At 40.2% G+C, this 24,102-nt stretch overlaps 1 protein-coding gene and 1 non-coding gene across 2 annotated transcripts; one reads left to right on the top strand and one right to left on the bottom strand.

Annotated features, from left to right (window-relative positions):
* Positions 1–206: 206 nt before the first annotated feature.
* Positions 207–2,065, bottom strand: LOC133832623 (uncharacterized). Its single transcript, XM_062262939.1, has 3 exons — positions 1,807–2,065; positions 1,220–1,764; positions 207–1,166 (listed from the first exon to the last, which is right to left on the bottom strand). The coding sequence occupies exons 1-3, from the start codon at positions 2,063–2,065 to the stop codon at positions 207–209; spliced, it is 1,764 nt and encodes a 587-aa protein (XP_062118923.1).
* A 583-nt stretch (positions 2,066–2,648) lies between these two features.
* On the top strand, positions 2,649–2,755 carry LOC133833362 (small nucleolar RNA R71). Its single transcript, XR_009892743.1, has one exon. It is a non-coding gene; the product is annotated as a small nucleolar RNA R71 (small nucleolar RNA).
* The last annotated feature ends 21,347 nt before the right edge of the window (positions 2,756–24,102 follow it).

The raw sequence follows: 24,102 nt of genomic DNA, 5'->3' as shown, positions 1-24,102 counted from the left end.
TCATATGAATCACCGAAAACAGAGAAATCATCCATGAATACCTCTAGGAACTGCTCCACCATGTTAGTGAAAATAGCCATCATACATCTCTGAAATGTGGCAGGTGCGTTACATAGATTAAAAGGCATCCTTCGAAATGCAAAAGTACCATAGGGACAAGTGAAAGTTGTCTTGCGCTGATCCTCTGGAGCGATTGCAATCTGATTCTAACCAGAGTATCCATCTAGAAAACAATAGTACTCTCTCCCTACAAGTCTGTCTAACATCTGATCAATGAAGGGAAGAGGGAAGTGATCTTTTCGAGTAGCCTTGTTCAGTTTTCTATAGTCCATGCAAATTCGCCACCCTGTCACGGTTCTAGTAGGAATCCGCTCATTGTCTTCATTTTCCACTACTGTAATCCCACCTTTCTTTGGCACACACTGCACAGGACAGACCCATGAGCTGTCAGAGATGGGATAAATAATACCTGCATCGAGCCACTTGATAATCTCCTTTTTCACCACTTCTTTCATGATAGGATTTAGCCTTCTTTGCCCTTCAATAGACCCTTTTTCACTGTTTTCTAACAGAATCTTATGCATGCATAGAGAAGGACTAATGCCCTTTATGTCTGCAATGGTCCACCCAATGGCCTTCTTGAACTTCCTCAATACATCCAGCAACTTTTCTTCTTGCTCCATACTTAACTCAGCTGAAAAAATCACAGGTAAGGTGGAATACTTACCCAAATAGGCATATCTTAAATGTGAGGGTAAAGCTTTTAATTCCAACTCTGGAGGCTCTTCCACTGATGGTTTAGGGGCTGTGAAAGACCTTGAAGAGAGCTCCAAAGATTCAAAATGCTTTCTTGTATGCAATCCTTGTGAGCTAGCTTCTATCCAAGCCAAGTATTCATCCTCATCCTCTGCATGTGAATCAAACATCAAGAGTCTATCTAGAGGATCATCAAAATTGTTTTCTAATTCCTTTGAAGCCAAAGAATCTACCACTGAAACCACAGAACACTCTTCGACCTCATCTGGAAATCTCATAGCCTTGAAAACATTGAAAGTCACTTGTTCATTTTGAACCCTCATAGTAAGTTCACCCTTTTGCACATCAATCAGAGTTCTACCAGTAGACAGATAAGGCCTCCTGAGAATGATTGGTACCTCCTTGTCTGCCTCATAATCCAACACAATAAAATCAACTGGAAAATGAACTTATGAACTTTTACCAAGACATCCTCAATCTTCCCATCTGGATAAGCAAGAGATCTATCTGCAAGTTGTAGAGTCACTGTGGTAGGTCGGACCTCACCAATCCCCAATTGTCTATACACAGACATAGGCATCAGATTTATACTGGCACCCAAGTCACATAATGCCATGCCACAATAAGAATTACCAATGGTACATGGAATGGTGAAACTCCCAGGATCTTTCATCTTCGGTGGCAGCCTGTTTTGCAAGAATGAGCTACATTCCTTGGTAAGAGCCACTGTCTCAAATTCTCCTAACCTTCTCTTCCTTTTAAGAATATCTTTCATGAATTTTACATAGTTAGGCATTTGTTCAAGTGCCTCTACCAGTGGGATGTTGATATGCAACTGCTTCAACATATCTAGAAATTTCTTGAATTGATAATCCAACTTTTGCTTCTGAAAACGTTGAGGAAATGAAGGTGGCTTCTTTGAAATTGAGCTTGCTGGTTGACAATGCTGTGGTATCCCTGCAGCATCCTGGGCAGAGGTAGATCTCTGTGCACTAGGAAGTTCAGCATCTTTTTGGAATTCCTCATTTATTTAGATTAAAGAGGGCTCACCCTCATGCCCAGACTCTGTCTTGTCCTTCTCCAACTCCTTTCCACTCCTCAAAGTGACAGCTTTACAATGTTCCTTCCCCATACTCCTTGGATTCTCGGTATCACTAGGCAGTGTACCGTGGGGTCTATTTTTAAGCTCATTAGCTAGTTGCCCAACTTGGTTTTCTAAGTTTCTCAATGAAGCCACTTGGCTCTGAATCATGGCTTCATTCTTCACTATATATTCCTTCAACATGTTCTCAAGAGAGCTAGATTGCATTGTTTATTGTTGTGGTCTTTGTTGTGGTGCTTGAGAGGGGTAACCCGGTGGAAAATTTGGTCTTGGAGGCATCGAAGGATTAATAGGGCCAGCTCCTTGATTACTCCATGAAAAATTGGGGTGTTGCCTCCATGATGGGTTGTAGGAATTAGAATAAGGACCATTCCTATTTTGGTTCCCCATATAACATACAGCTACCGGATTAGCAGGACAGTTATCAAAAGTATGACCCTCACCACAATACACACAAGAAATGCCCTCCATTTTCCCCATTTGTGTCCCCATAGGCTGCCCCATTGATTGATTCATCCCCATATTCATTGTCTTGAGCATATTAGAAATAGAAGAAACTTGGGCCGCCAAAGAAGTAATGGCATCTACATCATGAATACCGGCCACCTTTCTACAGGTAGACAATCTAGAAGTGGGCCACTGATAGTTGTTGTTGGATATTCTCTCAATGATTTCATATGCCTCATTATAGGACTTAGCAAGAAGAGCCCCGTTCGTTGAAGCGTCAACCACAATCCTGGTATGAGCGTTAAGACCGTTATAGAAGGTTTCCATTTGGATGCAATGAGGAATGCCGTGGTGAGGGCATTTGCGTAACAACTACTTAAACCGCTCCCATGCCTCATATAAGGATTCTTCATCAAGTTGTTGAAATGAAGTAATCTCGTTGCAAAGCTTGGCATTTTTAGTGGGAGGAAAATACTTCATCAAGAAACGCTCAACCAAATCTTGCCAAGTACTCACAGAATCAGATGGCAGGGAGTTCAGCCAAGTTCTGGCTCGATCTCTCAAGGAGTATGGGAACAACTTTAGTCTCAATACATCCTCTGTCACTCCGGGCAGCTTGAAAGAGTCACTTACTTCAATGAACAAGTGTAGGTGAAGGTGAGGATCCTCGGTTGGCATCCCACTAAATTGGCCCATAGTTTGAAGCATCTGGAACATGACTGGCTTCAATTCAAACTGTGCTGCCTGAATTTCTGCTCTGACGATGCCTGGGTTGAGCTCATTGAAGAGGGGGAGAGCATATTGCCTGATAGCATGATCTCTGTCATCAGCTACAATAACTGCATTTTGCCCATTGTTTGCAGCAACTCCCCCTAGAGCTACTCGATCTTGAGCAACTCCTGTTGTATTTACTGGTGGATCATGAGCGACTCCTGGTAGAGGAGCTGCTCTCTGGGCGGCTCCCTGTTGAGCCCCTTTCTCAGCCTTCATTGCTACTACTTCCCTTTTTGACTTTTGTATCCTTCACCTTCTTCTAAAGGTGCACTCGATTTCTAGATCAATGGGAAGTAGTTCAGGGCCTTGATTCTTGTTCATACACTGTATAAACCTGAAATTTCATGAGAATCACCCAAGTTAGCACAAAAGAAAGAAAAATTAAACCAAATTTCAAGATAATCAACTTTACAATAATTGAATTTAAGCAATCCCCGGCAACGCGCCAAAAACTTGTTACGGATTTTCCTAAATGTGCGCAAGTGTACACAATCGTTGAACAAGTAATATAATGAAAGTAATTTTTATCATCTCCTCAAGGATTGCCAAACAAATATTGTAAAAATCATCATCAAACAATTTGGGGTACAATTCACTATCCCTTTTTTTTTAAGACTTAATCAATTAACTAAAGAACAAAAAGAACTAAACAAGATAATTAATTTAGGCGTTCAACAATAAAGCTGGAAAATGACAAATTGTGATTACTATGATGATAAAAGTTAGGCATATCAAATCCCCCTAATTTGTAGTCTTGCCCCTGATGTTGCAACAAAGTTCATAGCAAAGTTCTCTTGTAACTAGGATTTCCAATTTAATGCACATGCCATTTTTCCAAATGCTCATGTTAAAATTCCATCAATTAGATTCACATATTCCTATGGTAAATTTAATTTCAAGAACATAATTCCCAGCATCAATCCTTCAAGTTTGCAAGGTGAATAAAATATTCCCAAGTTATTCACTAATCAATACAAAAGTATCAACATGCATCAATCAAGAATTTCCACTAATTTTTACCCTTCCGGAATTAAAACTAGCTTGTCTCTCACATAAGTTGATCATTGTCAAGCGAGAGATTTGCACAATAAAATTAGCTCAATTGAACAAGAGAAAAATTTCATAAAACAGTCAACAATTTGGGGGCAATTGCAAATTAGGGTTCATCGATATCCCTAAGACAAATAATTTAAGTCATAGTAAAAATACCCAAGTCACCACAATAAATATTCAGCATTATCTCAAAAGTTCAAGGAAGAAAGAAAAAGAAAATAAAATTATATGAAAGTTCAGTTTAGAAAAACAAGCCAAATTGATAGAGATATTCTCTTCTTGTCTTCTAACTCTTAATCCTCTTCTTCTTCTAGGTTCCTTCTCCTTCCTCTTCTCTTCTTGATGATTCAGCTCTAAGAAATTCAGAGAAGACCCCTTCAATGGAGCTTGGGCGGCTGGTTCTCTTCCTTTTTCTCTATTTTCTTGGGTGACGAAGATAATGTCTTTTTGGGCTCACAAAGGGTATAAACCCTCTCCTTCTCTCTCTACACGTGGGGGACAACATTCTGCTCCTTTTCAGAATTTTTGCAACTCCTTTCCACCTCATCTAAGTACATGCCAAGTGTGCAGACTTTATGTTGCTGACTGTCCACACTTTGCTGCAGCAAAGTTGACTGATGTTGCAACAATTGCCAGAATTTCAGCTCTAATATGATTTCCTTACACATGCTTCACTAAGCTTTCCAAGCACCCTCTTGCTATGCCTTCAAAATAGATACCACCTTTTTAGAACATAATTCCATTATTTTCCACAAGAGTTATCATTAATTAAAAGAAATTACACAAACAAAGTTAAGAGACAAAGTGACCAAAACAACACAATATCAGCACAAACACTCTATTTCACCTAACTTTTTTAGTCCAAAAACTCAATTAATAACTCTAAAATATAGTGTTATCAACCTTCAAGGAAGCATATTGAAAATTGTCCCCTCTGCAGTGATCAATTCGGTCGTTAGGTAAGTAATAACTATACCTCTTGTCGCCCAGCAATCCAAGACCGAACAAACAAACACATGCAATGCTAATAAGCATGCTAACACATAATATATTCAATCACGGTGCTAATAAGCACTTCCTGATATTCATTAGCAAATAGCAATGCTAGTAAGCATTTCTAACACACATAAGCAATTAATTATGCAAATAAGCATGTTCAAGCCCTTATACATGTATAGCAATGCTAAAAAGCACATTTTTTAATCCTTGCCAGTATTAACAGGGCTAATAAGCATTTCTTGGCCTTTATGCAATTAACAGCACTAATGAGCGTGTCCTGACCTACATGTCCATATAACAATGCTAGTAAGTGGTTCCTTTGAATTCACAAGCAATAACAATGATAATAAGCATATCTTTATCATTCATGCAACAGTCAAGGGTCAAACCCAATTAGAATATCTCATGCTCCCTAATAAGGCATGTAGATAAGGAATATACATTTATTTAAGTAGTTAAGCACTTAATCACATAAGTAGTTACCAAACCTTGAGTCGAGCTTGCCTTTAGTGGTGAGTGTACATGCCCGGCCAGTCTTCAGGAACCCTTAAACCTTGTCAACTCTGATACCAAGTTGTAACGTCCTCATAATCCAGTATTGTTACACTTTGTACTTTAAATAGTGCCAGACTTGCTAATCAAGTCCCTCGGTTATAAACGTGTAACTAAGGTCAATGACAAGGGTTAGGGTTAAAATTTTGGTCAAAAGGAAATGTTGACTTTTCAGTAAAAATATTTACGTTCATACATGGGATCCCAGAATAACATAAGCAGGTGTTTAAAAGGTCTACTACAGTTCAAAATTTATAACCAGCTGACCTAAGCGGGAAAATAAAGGGTACAACCCTAGTTCCTCAATAAAACCCAGGCCGTCGTGGTCGAGCAGCAACATATGTACACGTCGCCAACGAAGCTCTCCAACTCATGGCTGGTGCATCTTCCTCTTCCCCTTACCTGCACCACATAGCACCTGTGAGCTGAGGTTCAGCAAGAAAACCTAAACATATGCAGGAACAGTAATACAAATTCCATATGCATATCTAGCAAGACCAGGAGTAATGGCCTACTCATGCATGCATACAATTACAAATAAATGACTACCATGTCATAACGGGATCCGATGCCCTAAAAAAATGATTAATAAGTCATACGGGGACCCAACACCCTAGGACATGAGACTAATGAGTCACCCGGCGTCCATGCACTATTGTAACGCCGTACTTCCTTACAGTCGTTACTAAGTGAGTTTAAAACGTGCTTTTAACTCGCTAACCGAGGTTTAAGGCAAATGTGTAATCAAACCATAAACACAGTCATAAACTTTGAAAAATAATTCCATTTACTGAAAAATCATAAAATGTTTAACATTTGGGATCCCAAAATACTGTTTATAATTTTACAACTCCAAAACATACTTAAAGACGACTATACGACAAAATAGGGTTCTTTACAAGCAACTTCCAAAAATACCCCTGGTCGTGGCAGCCAGGCAGACCAGCATGTACGCACCGCGTCACGCTCTCCATACTCATGGTAGGTTGACTTTCTCCTTGCCTTTACCTGCACCACAGAGCACCCGTGAGCTGAATCCCAGCAAGAAAACTCCACATAAACAGATAACATACACATATGAACCATTTAGCATATAACCAATTTGTCAACAAGCTAAACACATACGGCCATGTCGTCCCAGGCGCTTTACCAGGCCCTGGGTTGCGGTCTACACCATAGGGGTAACCCAGGTATCCTTCAGGGTCTTACCCAGGCAGCTCGCACTCCGCGTGCTAAACGCTGCTCTCGGCCCCTTGCCATTCTCAGCCTTCGATGTTCCCGGCCTTCACCGTTCCCAGCCCTCGCCGTTCCCAGCCCTTGCCGATCATTCACACATATGCATACACAGCATAATTAAAACATATACTAACATAATCAATGGGCTACACCCAACACATAATCATATAGGGTCGTGCCCTGCAACGCAACTATGGGGCCTCGCCCTGCTCTATGGGTACAACAGCTTTCTTACCTGTGTTCCGAGCTTCTTGAGCACTGAACCCTCAAGCACGGTCCTCTAATTAGAGCCTCACCGAGAATCTAGTCACAACACTCCCATTAATAATCAATTTGAAAACATCTCCCGAAGCCAAACCCGAGCTCTCGGGACCTCCCGGATCCCCACACAAGGTGGCGAAAGCATCCCTCGGGCCCCCTGGGCAAAAGCCTAAAAACTGAAATTTCCCCCTGCCCAGAAATGGCCTAGCACCGCGGCACTAGTCCTTAAGGGCCGTGGCACCCAGCATGGCTCCCTTCCCTGATGCAACCTAGCGCCGCGGCGCAGAGGAACAGGGCCGCGGCGCCCCTTCGCAAACCCAGAAATCTGGGTTTCTCCAAATGTTTTCCCCGAGCCAAAACACTCCCAAATCATTACCAAGACTTACCTAAGTCCCAAATTAAATTCAATACCCCAAATAATCCATCTAACAACTTATAAACATCAACAGCAGGCCTAGATACACAATCAAACTCAGGAATCAATTAGTGGTTCAAAATTCTTAAAACTTAAACCAGCCCTTGGAAAGTTTAAACCAGCCTTCAGAATTCTTAAACTAAACAAGAAATAACTTTCAAATATGGATGAAATTCATACCTCAGGATGGAATTCAACCTTGAGCCTCTTCTTACTCCAACTCCAAGCTAAATCCCTTTGATTCCTAGCTGAATTCTCACAAACAACAAGTTGCAAATTCAGCTTCAACCCTCATTCTCAAATCCTCAAAACAAGCCTAAACTTTAAAGAAAAACCATGGATGAATTTCTTACCTCTGTGATTAACACACCCTTGAGCTTAAGCTTGAATTCAATTGCTTAAATCTCAGCCCTAAACCCCTTTCTTGATCCCAAGAGATTTGCTCTTCCTTCCTTTCCTTCTTGCTTCTTAACTCTTCCTTAACTTTCAGCAAGAGATGAATTTGTCTAAGTGTAGAAAACATGAATAGCTTTCCCACTCAGCCATAGTTATCTAAATCCCAGCCAAAAGACCCATTTGCCCTTCCATCTAACCCATATTCTAACTAATCCTCAAGGGCAGCTTAGACCTTTCGTATCTTCTTACAAATTTACCATTTTCTCACCTAGAGTAACTATCCTCAATGGTTACCTATGGTTACCCAAGCTACTAAAATGCCATTAGCCATTAATTAAAAGTCCCCAACTAAATTTATAATTTTCCTGAAATTCCCCTAGGCTCCTCCCGAGCCGAGTATTTAATCCAGTTGTGACTTTAAGCGAAATAGCTCTCTAGGGCCGTCTCGGAACGTGCATCACAAATATATCACCATTATATCGAAAATATCACATATATTACATTTATGCCCTCAACGGGCTAAAATTACCCTTATGCCCCTAACAACCAGATGGGGCCCAAATGCATATCTAATCACCTAAACATGCATTCTAACCACATATTTATTAAAGTCACATAAATTAACACAGTATAACAATTATTGCCCTCCAGGCACACTAATCAAGGCTCCAAGCCTTATTAGCAAATTTGGGTCGCTACAGCTATCCTTTGTATAACCATCCTTAGAGCTGGCCCAGTGTACCTGGCGCTTTAATATTCTATGACCATTGGGCTAGACAACCGTCTAATGCGCTTCTTCTTAGGTCTAACCCTATCGAATAGCGTTCAGCGTGATATTGCCTTATGTGTCAAGGCTTTTCAATCAGATAACGCAAACAAGCATACATCTTTTAGCAGTTATCCCAACATAGAGCATTCAAGCATGCTTAATCAATTAATCATAGACATAACCATAATCATGTTCTTTCTCAGGGGCTCGAGCCCTATTCATAACCATATTTAACAACTAGATAAGCAGATACAAGTTACTGCTTATACTTCAGATAATACAAACATGTTCCTTAACGGGGCCTAGCCATAACAACAAAGATAATCACATTTAACACGTACTGGGTGCAGTTTTCTTACCTCAGGTCCGAGTGCAACGTATAATAAGAACAACCCTCGAGCACGATCTTGGTTCCGAGCACCTAGCGATAACCTAGTCACAACCATAATACAGAATCACATCAATAGCGAGTGAATAAAGTCTCTAGACCGAGTCCTAGCCTCCGGGATGTTGAATTCTACTAAACCAGGTAGTGGAATTGATCCCGAGCCCTTAGGTTTGAGTTCCCGTCACTCAAAACCTAAATTTTGCATTTCTGCCTATGCACAGCGCGGCGCCCCCAAATGGGTCACGACGCACCTCAAGTAAGAGGCTCCTCCTACCAGATACCAAGGGACACACGCGATGACTCAGCCTTGAAGGGTCGCGGTGCGCCTACACGAAACAGAACACCACATGCCCTTGGGTTGACGCAGGTCGCGGCACGACCCTACGAACCCAAATTTTCCAGCTTCCTTCCTCAGCCAAATCCTACCAAAACCATCCCAAATAATTCCTAAAACTATAATTCAGTCCCCATAACAGAATCAATATATTCCCAGCAACAAAACCCAACCTTAATTCGCCCAAAACCCACACAAAACTCCAATTCAATTCCTTGAGCCACAAACTCAAGAACACCTAAAACCAAAAATAGAAATGAATCAAAATAGGGATTAGAGTTACCTCAGCTGTGATTTCTATCCTTCTAGCTATAGCAAATCCAACCCTAACTCAAACCTTCAATTTTTAAAGTTTTCTTCCTTTAATTTCTCTTAGTTTATTCAAAAATAACCAAGAAAGATGAGAGTGAAAGAGAAAGGAGAACGAGTGAGAGAGAAGAGAGATTTGTAAGAGTTCCAAGTGTTTGATGATTTTTTTGTGTTTTGTGTGGCTTACTTAGGGTTCAAGTAACCTGAAGCAAATCTTGAGGCTTGGGGTACCAAAAACGTCCCCGAGGGTAAAATGGTCAAAATCCCTGGAAATTCCCTCGTAATCTAATTAACTCTGAATATATCAATGAATATTTATTCCAATTACTAGATATCCCAGTAATGTACTAAATACCCCTTGACTCACCCTGAGTTGGGTATTTGGTCCCGTTGTTACTTTCCCGCTAACTTGCTCCCTAGCATCGCCTTGTGCTGAGTAACTCAAATATATCCACATAATGATGTGGTCTCACACATATATCACATATACGCACATTCATTCCAAATATACCCATAACAGGCCAAATTACAAAAATTGCCCTTCTAATAAGAAACGGGCCCACATGCATATTTAATACACCTAAACATGCATATCCAGTTATTTTATAATATAACTCACGTAATCATATAATGACACACATGTATATCACATAAGCATATATTTCATTATTAAATCACATATATGCAAATAATTTTCCATAATTTTCCCTCATGGCCCCCTAATCAAGGCCCTAAACTTTATTAGGTAATGTGGGATGTTACATTAAGTTTAATTAATCTTAGGAAATGGTGTGTTTTCTCCAAAAAGTTACTATGTTGTTATTTTTCCTCAGTTTCCCCTAATTAAATTTTAATCTGGGGTAATTAAATTAAATAGACTTTCACATCAAATTTAAGTGCTAACACTCCTATAATTTTAAATCAAATAATGTATTAGCCAAAATCCCATTTTTGGTCTAAAATGTACATTTTTCACAAAAATGCATTTCAAAGATTTTTCACACAAAAATCAAACTTTTTGGCCTTAATATAAATTAATCCAATAATTTAATGTCCAATATTATTTTTCCATAATTATTCTTCTCAAATAACGATTATTTGAGAATTTACCCAATTAGGGTTTCCATTTCGGTTCGAGACCGAAATGCTCGGTATGTCGCCAAACCGCACATACCACGCTTTGGCTAACACTTACAACATGAATTTTTCTTTTCAAGAACATATTATAATTCATAATAATATTCATTTACACCTCACCACCCCATTCTTAGATACTTGTAGGTGCCTGAAACGCGGGGCATTACAATTTCCACCATTGGTTGGGTGTTATGCTCAAAGGAGGAACGGTTTCTTGGGGCCCAAAGAAATAAACATATATTAAACTCAACCTTGGAAAATGAGTTTATATCTCTAGTAGTAAATGGAAAAGAGGGCGAGTGGCTTAGGATTTCATGAGGAATATTTCAGTGGTGATAGTTGAGCCACATTAGTTAGAGCTTGCAATTGCATAGATTATGAGAAATTCTAGATAATTAAGTGTAAGCCATGAATATGTGATATAATTGATTAAATGATGGAATCATACATGAGAACTTAATGAATCCATTTACCAAGCCTCTAGTGGGAGATTTGGTTAGCTCTACAAATAGAGTGATGGGATAAAAACTGCTTGACAAATAGATTCCCCAATGATGGCAATCCAACTCATAGCTTGTATACATCGAATGTAGAGTTCAATGGGTAAGAAAAAATTTAATGATAAGGGAATTGTTGTAACGCCCTGGTTACCCCAGGACAGTTACTGTGAACGGTGAACCGGAAATTTAACTCACTACCCGAGTCCTTTGGTTAAAAACGTGCTTCTAAGTGTTATTAAAAGGCTAAGGTGGAAAACTAATAAAAAGGAAAGGATATGCTTTATTAAGTATATAAAACTGTTCATGAGCTCATCAAAACATTTACAAGTTATTTACAACTCAAAATGGTCAGTACTGTTTCAAATTTACAAACCCGCCGACCTAAGTGGAAAAAATAGGGTAAACCCCCTAGTTCCACTGAGAACTCCTTGGCTGTGGTGGTCAAGCGGCCGCATATGTACACATCACCCCCTAAGCTCTCCACTAAAGGCTGGGTGAGCTTTTCTTTCCCTTTACCTCCATCACATAGCAACCATGAGCCAAGGCCCAGCAAGAAAAAATAATATAGCATGATATAATATCAACAATGATCATAATAATCATTCAGGACTTTCAGTCCAAAACAGGTAAGTGACACTCACAAAAGTCACGAATGTGGGTATAGCTCCCTTAACCCATGTGACGATAGGGTCACCGGGATTAACAGATAAGTGAACTTTTCACTAGCTTAAATAGGTTAGGTGCATGATGACTAGTCATCAACATAACCAACCTCATGACCATAGAGTCATAACCATGGAACTTCGTTCCCTAGCCATGTGACAAACGGTCGCCTAGGCTTTAGGCCTTGGCTCTGAGTAACTAGATTAGACTAGTCAAGCGCTTATAAGTTTCATTGACCTTAGGTTCGGTCCAGCGTTAATACCGTAGATTCATTCAACGCTGATATCAATTAGATCTAATATTCATTCGGCCCTGCGTTCAAGACGCTATGTCGTTTCTGACTCTTAGGTCAGTGTCCCTGACTAGTCAGTGCCATATACAAGTAAACAATATTCTCTAGCATTTAATATGCAATCAATGTCCACATTTATCAACCAGCATGCCTCAACAACAATCATACATGTCATATAAATGGGGTGCAGTTTTCTTACCTCTAGTTTGAGTGAGATATATAATCAGAACGACTCCTGAGAACGATCAACCTTTTGGTCCCTTAGCGGTTACCTAATCATAACCAATTATAATCCATTAATAAAGTAAATCAATAAACGGTTCACAATCTAAAACCACACTCCCAGGATCAATCCCGCACTCTCAGGAATCTTAATATACTCAAATGTGGCAAAGGAACCAAACCCCGAGCCTTAAAAGTCATTCTGAGCCCTAAAATAGGCTTGCTGGAAAATGGACCAGTGCTGCAGCCCTATCAAATGGCGCTGAGGCGCTATTTCCAACTCAGAAAGACCTAACTCTCTGCCCTTCCTAGCGCTGCTCCGCCTGGAATGGTGCTGCTGCTCCAACTTCAGACTAGCAACACCTCTGTTTTCCCTCCTTGCGATTCCCCTTGAAACCAACCTTCCAAACCAATCCAAAACCTTACCAAAACACCCAACTCAACCCCTAAACTTCATCTACATCATACCCTCATCAAAACCCAATCAATCTTACACAAAAACTTCCATTAATTTAAACTATCCACATCAAAACTATAAGCTGAAAACTATAAAGAAAACTGAGTATAGCTTAAAATTCATGGACAATTTCTTCCATCAAGCTGGTTTGAATCCTCCTCAATAGATGAACTAAGTCTATAACCCCCAAGCTTTGATTTCCTAGCTTGATTCTTCAATTTGGGACCAAAACTTCAAAGGAAGATAGAGGAAAGGGTGATGTACATGAAGAAGAAGTGAGGCTCTGTTTTTATTCTATATGTTTCTACAACCAACCAAAAACATATATATCCCAAGCCAAATGACCTTAATACCCCTAGGTCATGTAAAGCTTCTAAAGTCTCCCCAAGGGTAAAATCACCATTTCTAACCTATTTTGTTAATCATAATTAACGCTCTCCAATTCCCGCTATTCTCGATATTCTCAAATACTAATAATTCAAATCTCTTTACCCTTATACTCCTGGCAACGTTCTAATCATTTAATCATCTTGAGACTCACCCCGAGCCTCGAACTTAATCCTGTTATGACTAAACCGCTACTTAACATTCAAAGATTGTCTCATGCCGAATAGCTCAAACAAATCCACATTATAATGTGGCCTCAACAATATATCACCGACATGCATACAAATATACAATTACGCCCTCAATGGGCCAAATTACCAAAATACCCCTGTCACAAAATGTGGACCCACATGCATGCATTTAACATCATATTATAATATAATTCACACAAACATACATATAACAGTTTAATGGCATAATAAATCAATTATGGCCCTCCCGGCCTACTAATCCAACCATTAAACCACATTAGGGATTTCAGGGCATTACAACTATCCCCTCCTTATAGAAATTTCGTCCTCGAAATTTACTTGAACCACTCGGGATACTGATGCTGCATGTCTCACTCCAGCTCCAAGGTTGCTTCCTCGACCTTACTGTTCCTCCACAAAACCTTAACCAAAGGTATCGTCTTATTCCGGAGGACTTTATCTTTTCTATCAAGTATCTGAACACGCTGCTCCTCAAAGGAGAGATCTGGCTCAAGCTCCAGATCTTCACAACTCAAAATATGATTCACATCAGATACATACCTCCGAAGAGCTGAAACATGAAATACATTATGCACGGCTGACAACGCTGGAGGCAAAGCTAGCCTGTAAGCCACCTGAACAACCCTCTCCAGGATCTTAAATGGACCTACAAACCTAGGAATCAGCTTGACCTTCTTCCCAAACCTTCTCACTCCTTTCCATGGCGAGACTCTAAGGAAGACATAGTCTCCCACTTGGAACTCCACGTTCATACGCTTGGGATCTGCATAACTTTTATGCCTACTCTGAGAAGCAAGCATTCGAGCTCTAATCTTTTCAGTGGCCTCACTGGTCCTCTGAACTGCCTCAGGACCCAAGTATCTCCTTTCACCTGTCTCATCCCAATGAATGGGATATCTGCACTTCCTACCAAACAGCATCTCATAAGGTGCAACTCCAATGGTAGACTGATAACTGTTGTTGTAGGAAAACTCTATCAAAGGCAGATACTTAGTCCAAGATCCACCAAAGTCCAGTACACATACTCGCAGCATGTCTTCTAATATCTGGATCGTCCTCTCAGATTGCCCATCTGTCTGAGGATGATAAGCAGTACTGAACTTCAATTGTGTTCCCATGGCCTTCTGCAAACTCCCCCAGAGCTTGGAAGTAAAAGTAGGGTCCCGATCTGACACGATCGACCTAAGCGCTCCATGGAGGCGCACGATCTCTCTCACATAGAGATCTGCATACTGGTCAAATGTATAAGTAGTCCTCACTGGCAAGAAGTGAGCTGACTTAGTGTAGTGATCAACTATCACCCAAATAGAATCATACTGACCAACAGTCCTGGGTAAGCCCACCATGAAATCCATCGTGATGTCTTCCCACTTCCACTCTGGGATATCCAGAGGCTGCAATACTCCTGCCGGCCTCTGATGCTCATCCTTGACATGCTGACATGTCAACCACTTAGCCACATATTATACTACATCTCTCTTCATCCCTGGCTAACAATACAATATCTCACATCCTGATACATCTTTGTGGTGCCTGGATGCAAAGAGTAAGGTGTAGTGTCTAACGGAACACATATCCGCCCCTTATACCTCAGCAAACCCAAATCAAACATTGTATAATCTCTGGATGCTCCAGCCAGAACATCCTCTCTAATATTGATCAGTTGTGGATCACTCAACTGACCCTCCTTGATTCTCTCCAACAGCGTAGACTCTAGTGTAATATTAGCCAATTGGCCCACCAGCAACTCTATACCAGCTCTGGTCATATCATCAGCTAACTCCCTGGCTATCAGCCTCATACCATAAGTCTGCCCCGGACCCTTCCGACTTAAAGCATCAGCTACCACATTTGATTTTCCTGGATGATACAAAATCTCACAGTCATAATCCTTTACTAACTCCAGCCAATGCCTTTGCCTCATATTTAAATCTTTCTAGGTGAAGAAGTACTAAAGGATCTTGTGGCCTGTATAGATCTCACACTTCTCTCCATAAAGATAATGCCTCCATATCTTTAAAGCAAAAAGCACAGCTGCCAACTCTAAATCATGAGTGTGATATCTCTTTTCATACTGCTTCAACTGATGAGAAGCATAAGCAATTACCTTCTTTGACTGCTTCAGAACACAGCCCAAACCCTGATGAGAAGCATCACAATAAATCACAAACTTCTCCTGATCTGTTGGAAGACTCAGAATCGGAGCTGTAATCAATCTCTGCTTCAGCTCCTGGAAGCTGTTCTCACATTTATCTGACCACACAAATTTCTGGCTTTTGCGTGTTAGCTCAATCAATGCAGAAGCAATCTTTGAGAACCCTTCCACGAAACGTCTATAATAACCTGCCAATCCAAGGAAACTTCTAACCTCAGAAGCATTCTTTGGCCTTGGCCAATCTCTGACCGCTTCCATCTTCGCTGGATCAACCTTAATCCCCTCCTTACTGACAATGTGCCCTAGAAAGGATACCTGAGATAACCAGAACTCACACTTCTTGAATTTTGAAAAAAATTTGTGGTCCCTCAGTCTCTGTAGAACCAACCTCAGATGCTGCTCATGTTCTGACTCAGACTGAGAATATAACAGAATATCATCGATGAAGACGATCACAAACTGGTCCAAATAATCCTTGAACACTCTGTTCATTAGATCCATAAAAGCAGCAGGGAATTAGTCAATCGAAATGACATGACTAAGAACTCATAATGTCCATACCTGGTACGAAAAGCAGTCTTCGGTATGTCTCCCTCCTTGACCCTCAACTGATGATAACCACAGTGAAGGTCGATCTTTGATACTACTTTCTTACCTTGCAATTAATCAAACAGATTATCTATCCTTGGCAAAGGATACCTATTCTTAATTGTCAGCTTATTCAGTTCCCTATAATCAATACACATCCTCAGAGAACCATCCTTCTTTTTCACAAATAGAACTGGCGCACCCCAAGGTGAGAAACTAGGTCTGATAAAACCCAAATCCAACAGCTCTTGCAACTGTACCTTTAATTCTTTCAACTCAGCTGGGGCCATTCTGTAAGGTGATCTAGACACTGGCTCCGTCCCTGGTGCCAGTTCTATCACGAACTCAATTTCTCTATGCGGTGGCAACCTTGGAAAATCTTTTGGAAACACATCCAGAAACTCACAAACTAACCTGGTATCTTCTGGTCTCTCTGGCACGACCTAAGTGGTATCAACCACACTGGCTAAGAATCCAATGCAACCTTTTTTCAATAAATCCCTAGCCCTCAAAACAGAAATCATTGGTATGCGAGGTCCATGCACAGTACCAACAAACACAAAAGGATCCTCACCTTCAGGCTCAAAGGTGACCATCTTCCTTCTACAATCAATGGTTGCCCCATACTTGGCCAACCCATCCATACCCAATATCATGTCAAAGTCAGTCATAACCAACTCTATCAAATCCATTGATAACTCTCTGCCCTCCACTGTCATTGGCAAAGATCTGACCCATCTCCTGGATACCACTAACTCCCCAGTGGGTAACAAAGTTCCAAACCCCACAGCATAAAAATCACAAGGTCTACACAGTCTATCAATAATACTACTAGCAGCAAAAGAATGTTTAGCACAAGAATCAATCAATACATTATAAGGGGTTCCAGAACTAAGAAGGTGACATGTAACAACTGAGGGAGAAGCCTCAGCTTCAGCTTGAGTCAATGCGAACACTCGAGCTGGGGCCGAGCTGTCCGCCTTTCTGGGTTCTTCTTTTCTTGCCTTAGGGCAATCCTTTTTAAGATGACCCACTGCTCCACACGAGAAGCAGGCCCTTGCCCTACACTCTCCCTGTGACAGTCAGAATCCCGTGATCCGTAAGGGGAAAGACCGGGTAAGCTATGCAATCCCACACCGCCTGGGGAAGGTCATGTGTGATGATTCTAAGACTGTGTAGGTATGGGACTACACAGTTGAAGAGGGCTTAAATGGATTGATGGGTACTACCTATATCAACAAGATGCATCTTCTTTTCGGTAGCCCATCACTTGAGAACTCCAAAGTTAAGCATACTTGACCTGGGGTAATCTAAGGATGGGTGACCTCCTAGGATGTTTTCCTAGGAAGCACGTGAGTGAGGACAAAGCACGCTGAAAATTCTTGTGTTGGTTTGTAGGGCCAATCGTCATTCCAGAAAGCAGCCATAGTGACGTGGGGTGTCACAAATGGTATCAGAGCCTTGACCCAGCCAGAAGTGTGGCCGACAGGGACGTCGGGCCCGTAAGGGGGGGGTGATTGTGATAGTCAGAATCCTGTGATCCGTAAGGGGAAAGACCGGTTAAGCTGTGCAATCCCACACCGCCTGGGGAAGTTCAAGTGTGATGATTCTAAGACTGTGTAGGTGTAGGTATGGGACTACACAGTTGAAGAAGGCTTAAATGGATTGATGGGTACTACTTATATCAACAAGATGCATCTTCTTTTTGGCAGCCCATCACTTGAGAACTCCAAAGTTAAGCGTGCTTAACCTGGGGTAATCTAAGGATGGGTGACCTCCTGGGAAGTTTTCCTAGGAAGCATGTGAGTGAGGACAAAGCACGCTGAAAAGACTCATGTTGGTTTGTAGGGCCAGTCGTCATTCCAGAAAGCAGCCATAGTGATGTGGGGTGATACACTCCCAAATGATGCCTCTTGCATCTGGGGCACTCAGGATAAGACTTCTAGGCTTCACTACCACCTGGACGACCCATTGAAATACCACGGGCTGCCTATCAGGACCTGGAACTAGGAAGGTGTCAGGAACCTTCCTCTTCTGATCAGTGGGACCTCCACCCCTACTTTAACCCACAAATGGAGGACCTGTCCTCCTAAAATCCTTTCTGGCTGCACTGTCCTGCCAGATCCTGTTCTCTGCACTCTCAGCTGTGAGTGCCTTCTCAACCACCTGTGCATAGGTAGTAACCCCAGCCATAGTGGTGATACGTACGTCACGGGCTAATCTGGGTAGTAGCCCCTCCAGAAATCTCTCTTCTAGTCCCATCAGTGGGTACCAGCTCCATGGAAAACTTTTCCAAACGATCAAATTTCAAGGCATACTCAGTGACTGATAAACCTCCCTGAAGTAGCTTGATGAATTCCTCAGCTTTAGCTGCCCTGATGGCATCATTATAATATTTCTCATTGAATAGAGTCTGAAACTCTTCCCAACTCAGGGCATTAACATTCTTGGTCTGGGTAATAACCTCCCACCAAATTCGGGCATCCTCTCGAAATATATAAGTGGCACAGGCCACCCTCTCATTACCAACCACCCTCATCAATTATAGGATGGTGGTAATCATACTAATCCACTGCTCAGCTTTGGCAGAATCTACACTGGAGGTTGCTGCTTCCTGAACCTTTCATAGAGAGGCTCCCATTTATTTCCAACCTCAGGCAACTGCCCAGCTGCTGGCACCAACACAGGAGGTGCCTCTGATACACTGGCCACTGCAGGCACATGCTGCTGTTTCAGGAGACAAAGCTCTTCTCCCTGTCTTAATATTATAGCGTGCAGATCACTAACTATCTGCTATCAGTTTACAGGAGCTGGCTGTGGAATCTGTGACTGGTCATTCTCCTGACCCTGACTATTATTATTCTGGCCTTGATCACTCTGGCCAGCTGACATGTCTGTCTGCCCTGGATTCATTCTTATCTCTTATACCTTGCTGAAACAATGATAAATACTGCCAGTCAGGTAGTAATAACTAAACCTCTTGCCACCTTACAGTCCAAGAACAAGCAGACAATTATCATATTCCACAGACATACAATATATACAGGCAGATACATGTTTATAGCATTTAGCACTCAGCATGTATCACATAATAATTCACAAACAACAATACTAATAAGTATGTTCCAGCAATCTCAGTACTATTTAGCACACAGTTGCTGAGAATATAATATTTCAGGGTACAGGTAAAGCATATATACCATATTTAAGCAGTTATTCATATAACTACATAAATAGTTACCAAACCATGAGTCGAGCTTGACTTCAGTGACGTGTGTACATGCCCAGCCAGTCTACAGGAACCTTAACCTTGGCACACTCTAATACCAAGTTGTAATGCCCAGGTTACCCCAGGACAGTTACTGTCAACAGTGAACCGGAAATTTAACTCACTACCCGAGTCCTTTGGTTAAAAACGTGCTTCTAAGTGTTATTAACAGACTAAGGTGGAAAACCAATAAAAAGGAAAGGATATGCTTTATAAAGTATATAAACTGTTCATGATCTCATCAAAACATTTACAAGTTATTTACAACTCAAAATGGTCATTACTATTTCAAATTTACAAACCCGCCGACCTAAGCGGCAAAATAGGGTAAACCCCGTAGTTCCTCTAAGAAATCCTTGGTCGTGGTGGTCAAGCGGCCGCATATGTACACATCAACCCCTAAGCTCTCCAGTCAAGGCTGGGTGAGCTTTTCCTTCCCTTTACCTCCACCACATAGCACCCATGAGCCAAGGGCTAGCAAGAAAACATAATACAGCATGATATAATATCAACAATGATCATAATAATCATTAAGGACTTTCAGTCCAAAACAGGTAAGTGACACTCACAAAAGTCACGAATGTGGGTATAGCTCCCTTAAGCCATGTGACGATAGGGTCACCAGGATTAACAGATAAGTGAACCTTTCACTAGCTTAAACAAGTTAGGTGCATGATGACTAGTCATCAACATAACCAACCTCATGACCATAGAGTCATAACCATGGAACTTTGTTCCCTAGCCATGTGACAAACGGTCACCTAGGCCTTAGGCCTTGGCTCTGAGTAACTAGCTTAGACTATTCAAGCACTTATAAGTTTCATCGACCTTAGGGTCGATCCAGCGTTAATACCTTAGAGTCATTCAACGCTGATATCGATTAGATCTAATCTTCATTCGGCCCTGCGTTCAAGACGCTATGCCGTTTCTGACACTTAGGTCAGTGTCCCTGACTAGTCAGTTCCATATACAAGTAAACAATATTCGCTAGCATTTAATATGCAATCAATGTCCACATTTATCAACAAACATGCCTCAACAACAATCATACATGTCATATAAACGGGGTGCAGTTTTCTTACCTCCTGTTTGAGCGAGAAATATAATAAGAACGACTCCTGAGAACGATCAACCTTTTGGTCCCTTAGCGGTTTCCTAATCATAACCAATTAAAATCCATTAATAAAGTAAATCAATAAATTGTTCACAATCTAAAACCACACTCCCGCACTCTCGGGAATCTTAATATACTCAAACGGGGCAAAGGAACCAAACCTCGAGCCTTAAAAGTCATTCTGAGCCCTAAAATAGGCTTGCTGAAAAATGGACCAGTGCTGCAGCCCTATTAAATGGCGCTGAGGTGCTATTTCCAAGTCAGAGAGGTCCAACTCTCTACCCTGCCTAGCGCTACTGTGCCTGGAATGGCGCTGCTGCGCCAACTTCAGACCAGAAACACCTCTGTTTTTCCTCCTTGCGATTCCCCTTGAAACCAACCTTCCAAACCAATCCAATACCTTACCAAAACACCCAATTCAACCCCTAAACTTCATCTACATCATACCCTCATCAAAACCCAATCAATCTTACACAAAAACTACCATTGATTCCAACTATCCACATCAAAACTATAAGCAGAAAACTATAAAGAAAACAGAGTATAGCTTAAAATTCATGGACAATTTCTTTCCTCAAGCTGGTTTGAATCCTCCTCAATAGATGAACTAAGTCTATACCCCCCAAGCTTTGATTTCCTAGCTTGATTCTTCAATTTGGGACCAAAACTTCAAAGGAAGATAGAGGAAAGGGTGATGTACGTGAAGAAGAAGTGAGGCTTTGTTTTTGTTCTGTATGTTTCTACATCCAACCAAAAACATATATATCCCAAGCCAAATGACCTTAATACCCCTAGGTCATTTAAAGCTTCTAAAGTCTCCCCAAGGGTAAAATCTCCATTTCCAACCTATTTCGTTAATCATAATTAACGCTCTCCAATTCCCGCTATTCTCGATATTCTCAAATACCAATAATTCAAATCTCGTTACCCTTATACTCCCAGCAACGTTCTAATCATTTGATCATCCCGAGACTCACCCCGAGCCTCGAACTTAATCCCGTTATGATGGAACCTCTGCTTAACATTCAAAGATCGTCTCATGCCAAATAGCTCGAACAAATCCACATTATAATGTGGCCTCAACAATATATCACCGACATGCATACAAATATACAATTACGCCCTCAACGGGCCAAATTACCAAAATACCCCTGTCACGAAATGTGGACCCACATGCATGCATTTAAAATCATATTATAATATAATTCACACAAACATGCATATAACAGTTTAATGGCATAATAAATCAATTATGGCCCTCCCGGCCTACTAATCCAACCATTAAACCACATTAGGGATTACAGAGCATTACAATTGTTGACAACATTAATGACTTAAAGTCCCTTAAAAAATACTTAATGTTGGTTGCTACCAGACGTAAGCTTTAAGCTATAGGCTTTTAATGAAATTCTGGTGAAGAACAACAAGCATCTCTAATGGCAGCAAAAGTGTTTTAAGAATTTAACCTATGTGAATTTAGAGGTGATGGCACCTCTCAAGAGAGTAGGATTTTTCTCTCCCGATGGTTCATGAATGTATAAGATGGTAGAGGTGTGTAATTAGGTAGAGGGAAATTGTAATGCCCCGTATTTAGGGCACCGGGTAAAATTCAAGTTAACGGGATATTTTATTCATAGAAATTTAATTTCCAAGTATAAATATGGTATGCCTTGTATGTAAGTTATGTGTTTAAATATTGGTTATTATATAAAAAGTTTGGTTATGCAATCAAGCTAAGACTGCAATCGCAGACCAAGTCAAAATCCCTAATCAGGCGAAAATCTCAGATCTAAAATATTCTCCAATAATTATGGTGAAAGGAAAATTAAGTTGAGCATAAAATAATTATGAATAAGGGAAAACAAATAATTTTAATGAATTAGCCTGGAAAATTCAATATGTGCAAGCTATGGAAAAATACTTAATCCTACTTACGGTGGACTTAAGATCAAAAAAGTACATAAGTAAAATTATGTAATAATGTTTTTAATATGACTAATTTCATGAAATATTTTTGGTATGAGATTCAATTAAATTTAAAATCCTAAGTTCCTTTAGTTGAAAACTATAGGAAATTACATTTTTACAAAAAGTACCCTTCTAGCCTTGGGGAATAAGTAGCTTTATTTAAAAATAAAAGAAAATAGGAGGACATAAGTGTCATTTAAGAAGTTGGCTAGCATGTGAGTGGTGAAAGAGTCATCATATTCCTATGGTCACTTCATGTCTTACACTAAAGTATCTAAGACAAAAAGCAACCACTCACTCTCCATATTTCATTTCCTCTTTACACGGCTCGTCTCTCTCCACTACTACAAATATAGGCTTTCTTTGCACTTTTTCTCAACATTAAAGAAAAAGCGCAGAGAAAATGTTTGAATGACTGTAAAATATCACCCGCCTACTACTTTATTGCGATTTAAAAAAATGCAGTCTAAAGTTTGAAGTGTGAGGAGGCGGGGACTTTTCTCTGCGGTTTTGTATAAAAACCGCGGAGAAAAGTGTACGACTTTTCTCCGCAGTTATGTAGAGAAAACTACGGAGAAAAGTCATTTTCCCTACAAAAACTAACCCGAGACCCCTATTCCATCATTTTTCATTTGCACATGAGAAAGAGAAGAGAGAACGCTTTGCCTTCGTCCCCAGCCACGGGTAAGTTCCATTTTCACCATTTTACTTTGTTTTTCTTTTTCATTTTCTTGCATATTAATGTTTTAAATCATGTATATATACCTAATATTGATTTATTTTGAAGTTTTAGGGCAAGAATGAAGAAATATTGAGTGAGTTTAATGGGGTTTCAATGTATGTTTATAGGGTGGTTTTCAAGATTTTCTCTAACGTTTTTGAAAGTTTATATAGGATTAGAAGACATTTTCATTGTTCAAAACATGTATTGATCACTAAAACAAGATCTTTTTTAATATATATATTTCAGTTTTTGGGTATTTTTAAAATTATTTACCTAATTTATTAGTTTTTTAATAAAGTTAATATTAATTATGTTAAATCTTTAGAATGTATTGTATTTTACGTAATTTTTTATATTTTAGTATTATTTATTACATAATTTTTTATATTATTTACATAATAATTGTTTAAAAAGTCTATTTTTGTTAATTATATTATCTTAGGATCAATTCAATTACCATATATTTACTAACAAATGCTTTAAATTTTATTGTAGGAAATATTTGTTTGAATTTGAGGTGTGTTGAAGTTGTTGAAGATTAATTTTGAAGGTGTTTAATAATTACTACTTAATTTTTTTTATATATTTACAAACTATTGTTAGAGGAGTTCGAATATATTAGAT

Source organism: Humulus lupulus, chromosome 4 (genome assembly GCF_963169125.1).
Source record: "Humulus lupulus chromosome 4, drHumLupu1.1, whole genome shotgun sequence".
In the NCBI taxonomy this organism is placed as follows: Eukaryota; Viridiplantae; Streptophyta; class Magnoliopsida; order Rosales; family Cannabaceae; genus Humulus; species Humulus lupulus.
Note: the sequence above shows the minus strand (reverse complement) of the source record. Positions and strands in the feature narration are given on the sequence as shown.